Source organism: Tympanuchus pallidicinctus, unplaced genomic scaffold (genome assembly GCF_026119805.1).
Source record: "Tympanuchus pallidicinctus isolate F22 unplaced genomic scaffold, pur_lepc_1.0 scaffold19, whole genome shotgun sequence".
Taxonomy (NCBI): Eukaryota; Metazoa; Chordata; class Aves; order Galliformes; family Phasianidae; genus Tympanuchus; species Tympanuchus pallidicinctus.
In genome coordinates, this window is record NW_026294710.1 from 11,918,973 (window position 1) to 11,932,198 (window position 13,226).

General features: G+C 41.5%; 1 protein-coding gene and 1 long non-coding RNA gene across 10 annotated transcripts in view; both read right to left on the reverse strand.

Annotated features, from left to right (window-relative positions):
- Positions 1-13,226, reverse strand: part of CELF2 (CUGBP Elav-like family member 2) — a 555,355-nt gene that overhangs the window by 227,249 nt on the left and 314,880 nt on the right. For 2 of the 9 annotated variants that reach the window (XM_052681214.1, XM_052681215.1), the window contains exon 1: positions 12,265-12,780. The exons of 6 other annotated variants lie outside the window; for them this stretch is intronic. In XM_052681214.1, the coding sequence (XP_052537174.1) occupies positions 12,265-12,338 (74 nt within the window). In that variant the 5' untranslated portion in view covers positions 12,339-12,780. Of the gene's footprint in view, positions 1-12,264; positions 12,781-13,226 lie in introns of those variants that run through there. One more of the 9 variants, XM_052681216.1, reaches the window with a different exon arrangement.
- On the reverse strand, positions 10,252-12,179 carry LOC128079747 (uncharacterized). Its single transcript, XR_008206304.1, has 2 exons — positions 11,754-12,179; positions 10,252-11,611 (listed from the first exon to the last, which is right to left on the reverse strand). It is a non-coding gene; the product is annotated as an uncharacterized LOC128079747 (long non-coding RNA).

Sequence of the window (13,226 nt, forward strand, 5' to 3'; positions counted from 1 at the left end):
GTAGGAAGTTTCAACACCCATGTTAGGGCTTACATAATAAACCATACTACCAATTGGGAATAAAATCAGAAATCCATGAAAATGATATTATAAATAAACAATCAGCTGACTAATTATTTTATTTATATCAATCTCAATTACAAATTTGACTAGCTTGAACCATACACTACTGATATAACAACAGTAGCTTGATCATGAAAACGTCATAAATTTCAATGAAAAAAAAGTGCTGTAAGACAGACTAACTGTGCTGGTTTCCTGCGTTTGAAAGCTACAGTACTGGGCCTTATAGTTTGGTTTTTATAAGCCTTATAATGAGGGTGGAGAGGATATACATTCCATTCTTCAGCTGCATTTCTGTTTCACAAAGGCTGCAATTTTCAGTCTCTTGAAAATGTAATTATAGATAATGTTTGCATCAGTGGCAAGAACACAATGAGCACATGGGGCATGAAAACTCCACTCAAATCACATCCTCTTAGGTTACGAAGCTTGTCTTCTGCCAAGAGTAGAGGCATTTCAACAAGCTAACATTCTGTATGAAAAGGATTGTGTTTAATACTAGCCCATACGTACACTCTGCTTTTACTCCCATTACTCCTGGTGCTGCTAAGTATTCCTCACCCAGCATAGAAACGAAGCAGTGCTTCTCATCCTCTTATCTTCCTGGAGCCCACAAGTTCCACCATAAGTCTTTTGATACTGTTAAACTTACCAACATATTAGGTCAAGATGACTTGATAACATTTATTTAAAAAGGAAAAAAAAAAAAAAGTGGAGGGAATGAAAGCCCTGAAGAGCAATCAGGAGAACAACAAATTACATTGCTATCAACCGTAACTTTGTCACCATCTCATGAAGCGCTGCGATTCTGAGCCAGCACTTGCACTAACTGGGACTCCTAACCTATAGCTACCAAAATACTTGTCTTCCAGCAATTCCAGAGAGAAGCACACACCTGTGTTTCATAAGGGAAAAAAATAAAAAAAATAAAAAAAATAAAAATCAAACTTGTCACACTGAATCTGTCCAATCCACATAAATCTTTGTCTTTATTTACATACAGTGCATTTGGATTACAGACACAGAGCACCTTAAAAATCAAAGGAAGCCCGTGCATCAACTTCAGCAAGCCTTGGCTTCAGTCCTCAAGTTATGCATAAGAACCAGTCTTTCTGGAATCACCATCTCTGACCTGATTCCAAACCACTCATGCTGGCCAAGTTTTACTACCAGTTTTACTGCATACAGACACAAGCACTTTAAGTACTGGGCCACATCTACTACAGCCCCTAAATGACTTCCTGCTGCACCACCTAACTTCCAAATTCCTGTATCTATTGTATCAAGGAATACCACCCCCTCTAATGACAGAGATTTCACTAACACCTCAACACTGAAGTAACTACTAACACAGAAAATCTGTCATAGCTATAATTTGAGCAGATTTCTTAACATTTGATTACATTGAAGTCCTACTGAGCTTAACCAGGTCTTCTTTCAACAGGAAGAACCTGGCTGAAAATCTCAGTTTATCATCTGGAATTAGCAGATGTCCTTGGAAAGGCACATTACCTACACACAATGAGTTGCATTGGGTAAGTAGGGCAACTTGTGGTTCTGAGGGGAAAAAAAAAAAAAAAAAAAAAAAAAAAAAAAAAAAAAAAAAAAAAAAAAAAACAATAAAACAGCATTTGGTTGATTATCGCCATGTGATGCTATTAAAAAAAAATAGAGCTATGAGCTGAGAGAACCTGCTAGCAAAAGACCCACTATAAAAATGCAAGAAAAGATACTGCCTTTTGCCTATAAAAATGTTGTTTCAGCAACACATAAATCCATTTATCCGTAATCAGAGCTGATAATTCCAATATGTTGGGTAACACAGCAGTGACTACAAAGGATGGTCATACTTGCAGGGAATCTCAAGACATGAGCCACTGGCTGGAAACTAAGAATATAAAATCATTGAACAGTTCTGATATAATTTACATCTCTAAGTTCATTGGGTTCCTCTTACCTCTCTTATCAAATAAAAAGGAAAATAAAGATATTTATAAGAACTTCTTCCATCACAGCAGCTGGGTAGGAAGCACAGAGGTGTTTGTTTGAATATTTAATGCATGGTGATAACAGGGTGAAGCAGTGGTCACAGCAACCCTTCAGCAGTAGCTAAAAGCAGATAACAGGGTAGTTCATACCTTGCAAGGCAGAAAAGAGGAAGGCTTCGTACAGGCACACAACATGTAGCAGCGCAAGCTGAAGGCTCGCAGCATTTTAAACAGGTATCAGCAGGGCAAATTGCATGTGTCAAGGACAGACAAAAATATGACGCGAGGTGGTAAGAGACTGGAAAAGAGTCTTAGCTATGTTGATGGATTTTTAAAGTGCTAGATGCTAAGCTTCTTCACTGATTAAAAAGAAGAAAAAAAATTCCAGCTAGATCTACAAAGGTTTTTCATTATTTACAATATATTATAGGACTTGGATAAAAGGGCTTTGTTTGCTGGTTCTTGGCAATGTGATTATTTGCTGTTAAATATTTACAGATTTTTTTGCCCAAAGAGTTTTGAAGAAGGAGAAAAGAGTTGATTTATTTCCTCCTAAGTTTAAGCAAAGCCTTCCAGGTTTGCATTCAAAAATTATCAGTAGCAATTTTGCATTTTCTGAGATTTGAGGCTTTGCTTGGCTTAAAAATAAAATCTCCATTCCTGTTACCATAAACGATGCTCCACTTTCTAAAAATAACATTAATTTTAAATAATGATTTTCTCCCCCAAGTAATCCTGAGTTTGCATCTTTTATGATAGCCTATTTAAAAACATACCTTTCTCCCCCTATTTTCTAGATGGGGCTGAGCATCTCTCAATTCTAAATTCACTCCATATCTACGTCTTCAAATCCGACAAGAAAATCAAAGACCTGACTGATGGAAGGCAGCTGCATTCCTCTCCATTTCCTTTCTCACTTGCATAGAAACCAAGAGCACGGGGATGCTGAGAGACATTCAAATCCTCTGAAGGCCAGGAAAATAAAGAAGTTTAAGTGTCCCCTAATGTGGAGGTGAGGAGAGAGGGAGCAAAAAGGCACAGAAGCAGTCCAGAAGAGTCTACTTCCTGCAGAGCTTCCATGTAGCAATGTGAGCATCTTCACAAGCTGAAAATTGTTCCTTTCTGAATCCCTGTGCGGATCTCTCACTACAAGCAGCCTGCTGCTCCTGAGCAAAGATACGCAGGCAGCTGAAGGACCTTTTCCCAAATCCGATAAACTGTACACACATGGGAAAAAAGAAATGACCTAACAGAGCCTGGAGTAACACGCTGAAAACACAGATATGGGTCACTGCTGCTGGAGACTGCTTGGGCAAATTAAGTACTGTAACCAATATTTCTGGCTGAAAAGCATGTTCCTCTATGAATTACCATGCATTTGCTCCAAATGAAGGGTTTGTATAGAGCAAGTTGAAAAGTTGCTTCTCTTAGTTACCATGAAATGCATGAACCTTAATCAAGGTCCACAAGGCCCTGTTGTAACAGTCACTGCAGAAGAAGTGTTCAAAAATACAGAGAATCTGCCCCAAAGATGTTACACTCTGCAATACATAATAAAGCATATATACCTCCAATCCATTCCAATAATACACTGCAGAACTGCACAGGCATGAGTACAGTAAGGAGAAGATATCGAAACTCTGAGGACTTATTCTACGCTGCCTTGTCTTAATGATAAACAAATGTGGTCCAGCATGTGAGATACTAAACTACATTTATTAAGCAGTAATGAACTCAGGCAAAGACAGTTGTTTTAAAGTCAGTAATACACTGTGGAACTTCTCTTCACAATATCAGAGCCCAGCCATGAAGCTGCTGCATATTGTCTTTTTTCATGCGCAGCAACTTAAAAGGAGAAGTTGTATTCTGTCTTCTGCAGCCAAATGAGAGAGATGCACGTCAGTGAGAAATGAGAGCCCCTCAGGCACTGATAGGAATCCTTCTCTCTGGCCAAGGTGAAAAGGCTTATTACAAGCTAAAGAACCCTCCTCCACCCTGACCTGAGATGTGTGAGCATTCCTTCCAAGAATTAGAATTGACTACCTTCTATCACAGCATCAACACGCTTGGCTAGCAAGGAATGAGAGTATCTCCTAGGTTAGGTATCTCTGGTTTCTGAGCTGAAGCTTGCTCTGTTGTAAAGCATAGGGAAAAAAGAACGCAAAAACATTTATAGTGTTGCAATTCCTGGTTCAGAGTTGGCCAGGCTGGCACTGGAAGCAAAGCAGAGCATTATGCATTCCTCATTCAAGCCAAGCTCCTATAAACCCACTGGAAGTTTGGCTTGAACACAGACTGCAGGCTATAGTCTGTAACTAAATATCAGATAATATTGCTTTATGTGTCTAGAGACGTTCTTTTTCTAAAAACTGCTTCACTTGTCATGTATTTTTCCACATCTTGCAAAATTAAACACTAATTTTATTTCTTCCTCTTCCCCCTGGTCACCTCCCACTCAATGCTCATTTCCAGGAGTTGGCAACTCTGAACCTGCTGTGAACCTATAGCCAATGCTCACGTTGCAATCCTAGAATTGCACTGCTTAAAAGGAAGAAGTTGCATTACATGTGTCAATTTAGGACAATGGGAACGATGCTTGTATTTTCCCCCTAGAGATCATCTAAATCTATAGCTATCCCTTAATTGGGCACTTAGGTTTTTGTTGTAACAATCTCTGAATAGCATCCAAACAGGACATTTTTAGGAACTAATTTTAAAGACTAAAAAAAAATCCAAAAAGATTGGGGATTTTCACAACAAATCTTGAAGTAATAGGCACTGTAATCCTCTGATCGTTCACTCCCCCCCTTTATTTATTTTTAAGTAACACTTTTTGAAAAGTTTTCCATGCAATAAGATCTTGGAAGAAATTTAGTTTAAATTTCAATTTTTGAAGGTTCATTTTTCAACTACTGAAAATCGCTTTTCTGTGCGTTTTTACAGATACACCACACACACAACAGTGGATTTCGCTCCCCCCTCGAAGACATCATGAGGCAATCAAGTTTACTTCAAACTATAGTGAAATCAAGTAGGCTTCAGATATCTACTTGGATTTTCTACAGCATTTGGTATGAAAACCAGTTACGGAGAAGGTTTTTCTTTAAGATATAGCCACTGGGCATGCAGCATGTTTGACAACGTTTCAGACTCCCAGTGCTTGTTTTACAATCCATCTGTGGTAAAATATTAAAAAAAAAAAGCGTTTATTGATAAAGGGCATAGCCAGATGTCTCTCTCGTTAACAATGAATTACAGAGGAAAGCTGACAGATCTAGGCAACTGAATGAGCCAGAAAAAAAAAATAAATTAAAGAGAAGAACAGAATAGACCTCTTGATTTTGTAGATATTTCAAATACAGTTATCCTCTGCCAGAAGTTAATAATTTTCAATTACCTGGGTCTGTTTCAGGGAAATGAAGTGCACTTATGTGACGCCAGGCCACCCAGTGCCACTGGACCACGTGCCAGAGAGGTCTGCAGTCAATGGCACGAGTGGTGGGTCAAGCGAGCTGCTAATTTTTATTTTTATTTTTTTGCATCTCTGAGTGAGTCAGTGGTGCAGAGCCATAGAGAAGCAAGAAACAGAAAGAGCGAGTGTGTATCAAACAAGACAACAGCATCACGCCTTTGGATTAGGAGGATGAAGGCTCCTTGTTCTTTTTCAAGGTTATATAAGAAAAGATAGCTCATCAGCTGTGACTTGCAACCAGTCTGGAACCGCTTTAAAGAACACTGATAGAGTAACTGAGAGCAATAACAGCACAGTGTGGTTTAGGGCAGAAATGCTCAAGGTTGGTTCAGCAGGAACTGCCTCTCTTACACCCAGAGGGTAATGAGCTGCACACAGCTGGGCAACAGGGATAGATCTTATCCACACTCCAACCCCTCTGTACAGAAGTCATTGTATCTAAGTGGCAAGAAACTGAGAAAGCTGTAGATTAGCTTTGCAATGACCTGCTAACACTGCTGAGAGATGTTCTGTGGTAGGCCCTTCTGTCAGAGCTGCATTTGCTTTAGCACGGTAATTCACAGTGAGGAAAAAAATAGAAATAAAAATCAGTAGATTACTAATATCATTTCATTACAGATCAAGGGCTGCATTTATGGAAATAACTAATGTCACAAACCTTAACACCTCACACTAAGATTCAGAGAACAATCCAAGAACTGAACCGGGACGTGAAAACAATGAGAATGAAACACTTGGGCTGCTGTTCTTCTGGCAATGTGAAGCAGCTCAACTTCTGCAGCACAACAGGGCAAGAAAGGACACGAATTCCCTGCATACCTCTTCACAACAGATGGAGCATCCCAGGTGGCAGCAGAAGGAAGGACAAGCGGAGAACAGCTGGACACTGCTGCCCTCCTCTCAGGGTGAGGGATCCAGCAGGGCTGCATGTACAAGCATGGCATAGAAGCCCCTGCCTGGTGCTAAGCAAAAAAAAACAAAAAAAACAAAAAAAACTCTGTCCTTCCAGTGCAGAAAATATGCTGCCCCTTATAGGGAGCAATGGGTGAGCTCACAAAGTAATGGTCAGGAGGCCATGCAGAGTCCTTCCTGCTGATTTTGAGGTTTCTCAGGAAGCACTGCCTTGAACCTGGCATCAAGTAGCACTATCATCATTTTTTGGGCAAGGGGATCCACACAAGAGAAACTGTCCCATAGCAGGGACCAGACTCAGGATACCTGATCTTCATCTGAGTTGTAGGATGCAAGAAAACAGAGCTTCAGTATAAGCTTTTTTTTTTTTTTTTTTTTTTTTTTTTTAATTTGTCTAAATCCAAATAAAAAAAAAAAAAAAAAAAATTAAAAAAAAAAAAAATAACCAAAACAGGCACTAGTGGTACAGTATGCAACTCCTCTGTGAATTGGCTCATTTAGGCATTCATTTAAATACAGTAATTAAGATTTAACACAAAACAGAAGCTGCTTTCAGATGTCATTTTGAAGGCCAGATGATCTTCTCTTTATTAATATTATAATTTTAAACTATTGTCAGCTGATTTTTTAAGGATCAAGCTGTGAGCAAAGAGAATACACTGCTGAAGTGTCCTATTTATGTAATACAGTTTCAATGAAAATGAGGAATTGATTATAAATCTGTGATATAGAGAATGGAGAAACTACACGACTAAATCTCAAGGTGCTTTATCTGGACGAGAGGAGAGAATTTATCACTTCAACATCTGCCATTCACCTATAATATTTAACACCATATGGAAGAACAACACCGTTTAAGGCAACATATTTCTGAAAACCTTTATGAGAAAGCCAGCAGCTTACTGCAAATGAAAAATGAAATCCTGGAGGGAACACGAATGCTTCTATTCCTTTTACATAGGAATGCAGAATGCGGGGGAAAAGCAATTAAAGTACGAAGATTCTAAAGGGGAATAATTATTTCACAATTATTTGAGAACATTACATTTATGGCCCTAATTAGCTTTTATTTTCCAAGTAGGCATTCTAAGTCCTGCATTTTTCTGCACCTATGAAGGCTTTTTTCTTGTTTTCCCACATCTTTGCTAAGTAAAGCTCATCCTCGCTCTATGTATGCATTCTATACATTGTGACTTGAGCCTCTGTTAGCCTTACCCAGCCACCAGTCCGCTTTAATCAAAGGAAGCAGTGTCAGAAGATGCAATTATATGTACACACAAGAAATAATCCACTATAGGAAACTGTAGAAATAAAGGAAGTAAAAAAAAATAATAATAATTCATCTCTCTGCTTTATAGGGAAAAAAAAATTAAGTTATAAGATCCTCTCTAGAAGAATCTTGCCAAGATGTATTCCTTTTATTCCAGGAGTTTTTAAAAACCACTGAATTTTGTACACCTTTCTCCTATACCAGTTGGGTGAAGTATTTTTATACTAACCTATGAATTAATTATGAAATTTGAATAGTCCATATGCTTATAAAATATCAAACATCCTAAAATGCCAATGAAATATTTAGACTTGTCAAAGTTTTTAAAGCAATCATAAGTGATGATTAATTTGGATGATGAATACATGTGGGGGAGGCTTAAAAACTTGTGAGATCACATCATAGGAAGTGAAAGATATATTTAAATATTAATGTGCTAAGAGTTATGGCAGGCTAAATACTGAATGCGACTCTAGTCAGTTACTAGGAAAGAGGATGGGGAGAAGGCACCCCAAAACCATAATCATTCAGCTGATACCTAAAGATCTGCCTTCCCTTCTGAAGATCCTTGTAAACGATCGAGAATTTTCCTTTCCTTTCAGTGCACTCTCAACAATGACCCAGGGAATCGTGGTCCATTAAGTTACGGTTAAGTAACAAGCCACAATACTTCAAATAAATCTACTGCTATACCAAAGTTAAAGAAATGCCAGTACAAAGGTGAGGGTATGGATTCAAAACAGCTGATAGCAGGATATCCATTTTCAGTAAGCAACTCATGGTTTGACATTCTACGTACAAAAGAAACAGGTAGCTGATAAATTAGTTCTGACAGAATGCTGAGCTTCCCCTGAGGTGAAGTTGAAAAAAAAATGTTGTGACCTCCAGTTTACGCTGGGAAAGTCCCTGTTTTGCACGTTTAGTGGGGAAAGGTTTTGTTTGTTAAGTGCACAAGCAACCCATGAATGACAACATCCTTTCTTTATTAAACAATGTATGCAAAGAGTATTGAAGATTGATCTTCACTGCCTTTTAAATCAGCACATTGCACTTATCTGATTCTGACTTATCTTGGGAAAAAAAAAAAAAAAGACAGGAATTCAACAGTTAATACCTTTCATGCATAATTGCTACGGAACCCAAGCAGCTGCATGTGAACTGCTGTAAGCCATCTGACAAGGGTATCACATTTTATTGACATGATACCCAGATATGAACTACTGCAGTAAAATTTGAGTTTGCCTTGGTAGTAAAAAGGGCTATTTGTCATTTACATTAAAGGAAATTCCAGGCAGCAGAACATGCATTATGAAACCAAAAATCTTTTGTGGTATTGCACAAATGCACAAATCAATGTAGGGGTTTACAATGATGAATAGTTAATAGTCAAAGCAACCACTTTACAACCATATTGTTGGAGTCTACAGGTAACTCAGTGAAATTACTAAGCAAATTACAATGAACTCATGCTTTGTAACTGCATTTAGGAACCATTAACCCTCTCCAAACCTGCCCAAATACACACGTTTACTTCCATTTGTATCTTCATGTTTGGTTCTTCCTCAAAAACAACACGTGCAAGCTCTGAATAACATCAAACAGTTCCTGATCTTTCAGTTACAGCATTAAATGATGTCGGCAAGAATTTGTGATGGACGGAGCATCCAACTTGCCATCTACCCTCAAGAACAAGAAGTTCATGCTTCATATTCTGGAGCGTCTATTTTTCAATGCTATTTTCTATTAATGATTTTTTTTTCTTCTTCAGTAAAACTGCCAATCAGTTACTAATCAGGCACAGTAATGCTATGCATATGGTTTAATTACACTAAATAATCATGCCCAAAGTATCTGATGTTGTTTTACTTATATTTGTCTAGATAGCAGCAGCAGCAAAGCAAAGAAGGCTGCAACATTTGAGAGGAATTAATTTGAGAGAGGTAAGAGTATTTTCACTACCAAGCTAGCATTGGATTTTCAAAATAGATATGAAAAATGAAAATTCTCCTTCCCTACTGCATGTTGAAAGAACATATAATACTGAAAATAACCCCTTTTACAAAGAACCTTTGAATGTGTAAACAATGTGAAGTGTAAGTGATACTGCATGGCACCAATTCCTGATTTTCCAGTGGCATAAAAAAAAAATAAAATCCTATTCTGCAAATTTTCACTGCGAAACAGAAGAGATTTTTACATGCATCTCGCTAATTGCCTCACTCTAAAATAGGAAATTCCTTTCTGCTAAAGACTGAACGAAGCTATACTCAATGGCTAGACCAGATGGCGAGGTTAAAAGTTTTGTGCTGCATCATAACTTCAAGTATGCTCTGCGCTGTACTGTCACAGCACAGCACGCTGCTGGTGTCTCAATGCACATCTGGGGTGGGCCAGCCAAAGGGCAAGGTGTGAATATGCCCCTGACCCTTAATGCGTAATCAAACTGCATTCTCTTCAGCACTGATTAGTCCAGAGAGCTGGGGACTGGCACATAAATGCACATTGCTAGAAGGACGAAATAACAGTTTAAACAGCAAATTACACAGTTTTAGAAAGGTGGCATTGGAAAGCCTCCACTGAGAGCATTTATTTTCAAGATTTTTTCAGGATGGACGCTCTCTTAGTTAACAAGGATTTACTCTCAACATTAATTTGTATGCATGACACATGATCCCTTGAAATCATACAATCTCCACAATTACTTCGACTGGCAGCAAAGCAAGCTTGGCTAATACAAGGAGGCAGCATTTCCAGAACAACACAACACAACCACTAAAGATGCAGGAAGTTTTTTTTCTTCAAGAAAAGTGCTCTCCGCAACAAATAAGAGGGACCAGCATCAAATTCTACAAAAAAAAATAATGCGTGTGTGTGGGAGCAATTCCCCCTCAGTTTCATTGTCCCACCCCAGTATTTACAGATGTGCTTCAAACCTGACATATCTAGTCATTTTTGTCTCTTTGGACATACATGTAGACTTGCGCCTGATGAACACCGACCGTGTTTCAAACTGTGTTAAAATACACCATGGATGTCTCCCAGACACAGACAGTGTGCAGAACCAAGAGTCTGACATGGTACTCCCCCCTTGAGGGGCAAGTTAGAGATAAAGTTATATAAGCCCAAGTAATAACGTGGCATCATCAGATGCAGTTAATAATGCCTCTGAGCCTGCAGATGTTTGTTAGAGGCAGCTTTTCTCATTGCCCGGAAGGACAGCAGGTAGAAAGTCTAATCAAAGCAGAGACAGTGAAGACAAGGGAAAGTGTGGCTGTGGCAAGACCCTACAGAGAGCTGGAAAGCAAGCGAACTGAACGTTCAGTGCAACTTTGTGCCCCATCAGTCAAACCCTATGTTATTTTTATGCAAAAGGAGAGAAATACAGCACCTTTTTCAACTCAGCCTAGCTGACCGATACCAATAAGAAGGCAGACCTTAAAGGGAAGGAGAGAGCAAAAACAACAGAGAACTCATTTGAATTAAGATCACTAACCAGAGGAAACAGGCAGCATTTACACACTCTGTTGTCCTCTGAAGACTAAAAAACTGTACAGTCGTTCACACGAAGGAGGTTCTGCCCCTGCTCCTTCTCTATCACACTTATTAAATCCCAGCTGCCTGAACAACTGCCTACTGCCGAATGCCTTTGCTCAGACAGGAAAGGAAGCATACCACCTGAGCAGAAAGTTTGTTGCCAGTAAAAGAGGTAACAAAAGTCAAAATCGTCTTGGATGGGGGCACAGCAGACAACCCGATTTGTGCAAATCGCAGGTGACAGTCTGCAGCACGCCCGGGTTTATTTACATTTGTAACTTAAGCGCTGCTTCAACCAGAATAGCTCCAGTGCAGACTCAATGCCAAAGCCTCTCGCTTCACTCTCCTGCAACTCAAACCACAACTGTCATCCTGATGAAAGAAAGAAAAAGCAACAAAATAAAAGGCATTCTAGAAACGGTACAAACGCAGCACAGCGCTCAGCGTTTGTATCTTTCGGCGTTCCCCCTTTTCCTAGCTTTTGGTTTTTCCCCCCCAACGAGGCTGAGGTTACCTGAAAATTCCTGTCAATTGGCAAAGCCCAAGAGGATGATCACAGAAACTTTCAGATCGAGATTAATGGAGCAGAGACAGGAGACTAGGAAACGCTTCTCTGCCTGAAATTCCAGCGTTCGGCACCTCCTGATAAACCTTATCACCGCTCCAACTGCACGTAAAGCACAGCCTCGTGCTAATTAGCGCTGCCTGCACCAGACAGCTGGCGGAACTTAAGAAATACAGAGGGAGAGAAGAAGAAAAGAGCCCTGCTTTCTGCCTGCTCTCAGTCCCATGCGCTCGCAGCTGCAGCTGCTGCTCCATCAGGACGTGCGAAGCGGGACCGGGCTTCGAGGAGCGGGGTTCGGTTCCACAGCACGCAGCCCGAGCGCAGCGACGCTCACGTTTCCCCCCCTTGGCACCAACGGCGCCCAGCGTTCCCTTGCCCGGCCCTCTGGGGAGCACAAAGCAACTGCGAGGCACTCGGCTGGGTTGGCAGGGAGGAGGGAAGAAGCCCCAGTGCCACTTACATTCTATCAGAGACCAGCAAGCGGCCGTCGACCATCATCTCCGGAAGGAAATCCAGCTTGAACGAAGAAGTCATGCTGCGCTCCGGGCGCGGCGGCGGTCTGCAGGGAGGATGTGGCGGGGCTCGCCGGATCCCACAACTGCGCCGGGCGGCGGAGAGGCAGGCACAGGTGCGGAGGCCTCCCCGCAGCAGCCGCCAGCCCCGGCAGTTGTCACATTTCTCTCCCCCTCTTGGTTTTTCCGCCAATCCCCTCCGAAATCGACTGCTGAGGCAACTGTCGGTGAAGCGCCAGGTGCTGAGCGGGGAGGCGGAGCCACCTCCCCGCTGCAGCTCTCCGTTAACCCCTGAGCCCCCGGCGGGCCCCGCCGCTCCGGGCAGAGGCCTAACGGGAGTCCCGCCGCCGCGCCCGGCTTACGAGCGGAGAGCGCGAGCCTCGCCGAGCACCGCGCAAACTTTGAGGCTGCGAGCGGGGCCTCCGCCGACTGCCCCTTCCTCGGGCACGGAGGTCTCGCCAAGCCTTGCCCTGCTGGAGCTGCAGATGGCACTGAGGGGAAACCCTCATCCTGAGTGCCTAAAAAACCTCGAGCTGTCGGTTTGCCCCCTCCTCCTCCCCACTCTTGTCACGGGGGGGATGTGTGGGGTAGGAAGGTGCAGACGTCTCACGGCGCAGAGGGCACAGGGGATGGATATATCGGTGGGCTCTGCCCACCCAAACGGTTCAGACCTCAGCGCCCAAACTGGGGCCACTGCTTCGTGAGGTGATGCTGTGGCAATGAGCCCCACCTGATCAAAAAACAGGATTTTGGCAGGTACCAATGGATTTTACACAGCAAACCCTCACATCTGTAACACACCAGAAGCCCCTTCCCAGTCATGCTGCACTGAGGGCTGTCCACAGCAAAGGCACAGAAGTGGCATCGCTAAGATGTACACCAAACTCTACACATACAGACAGGAGAAGCA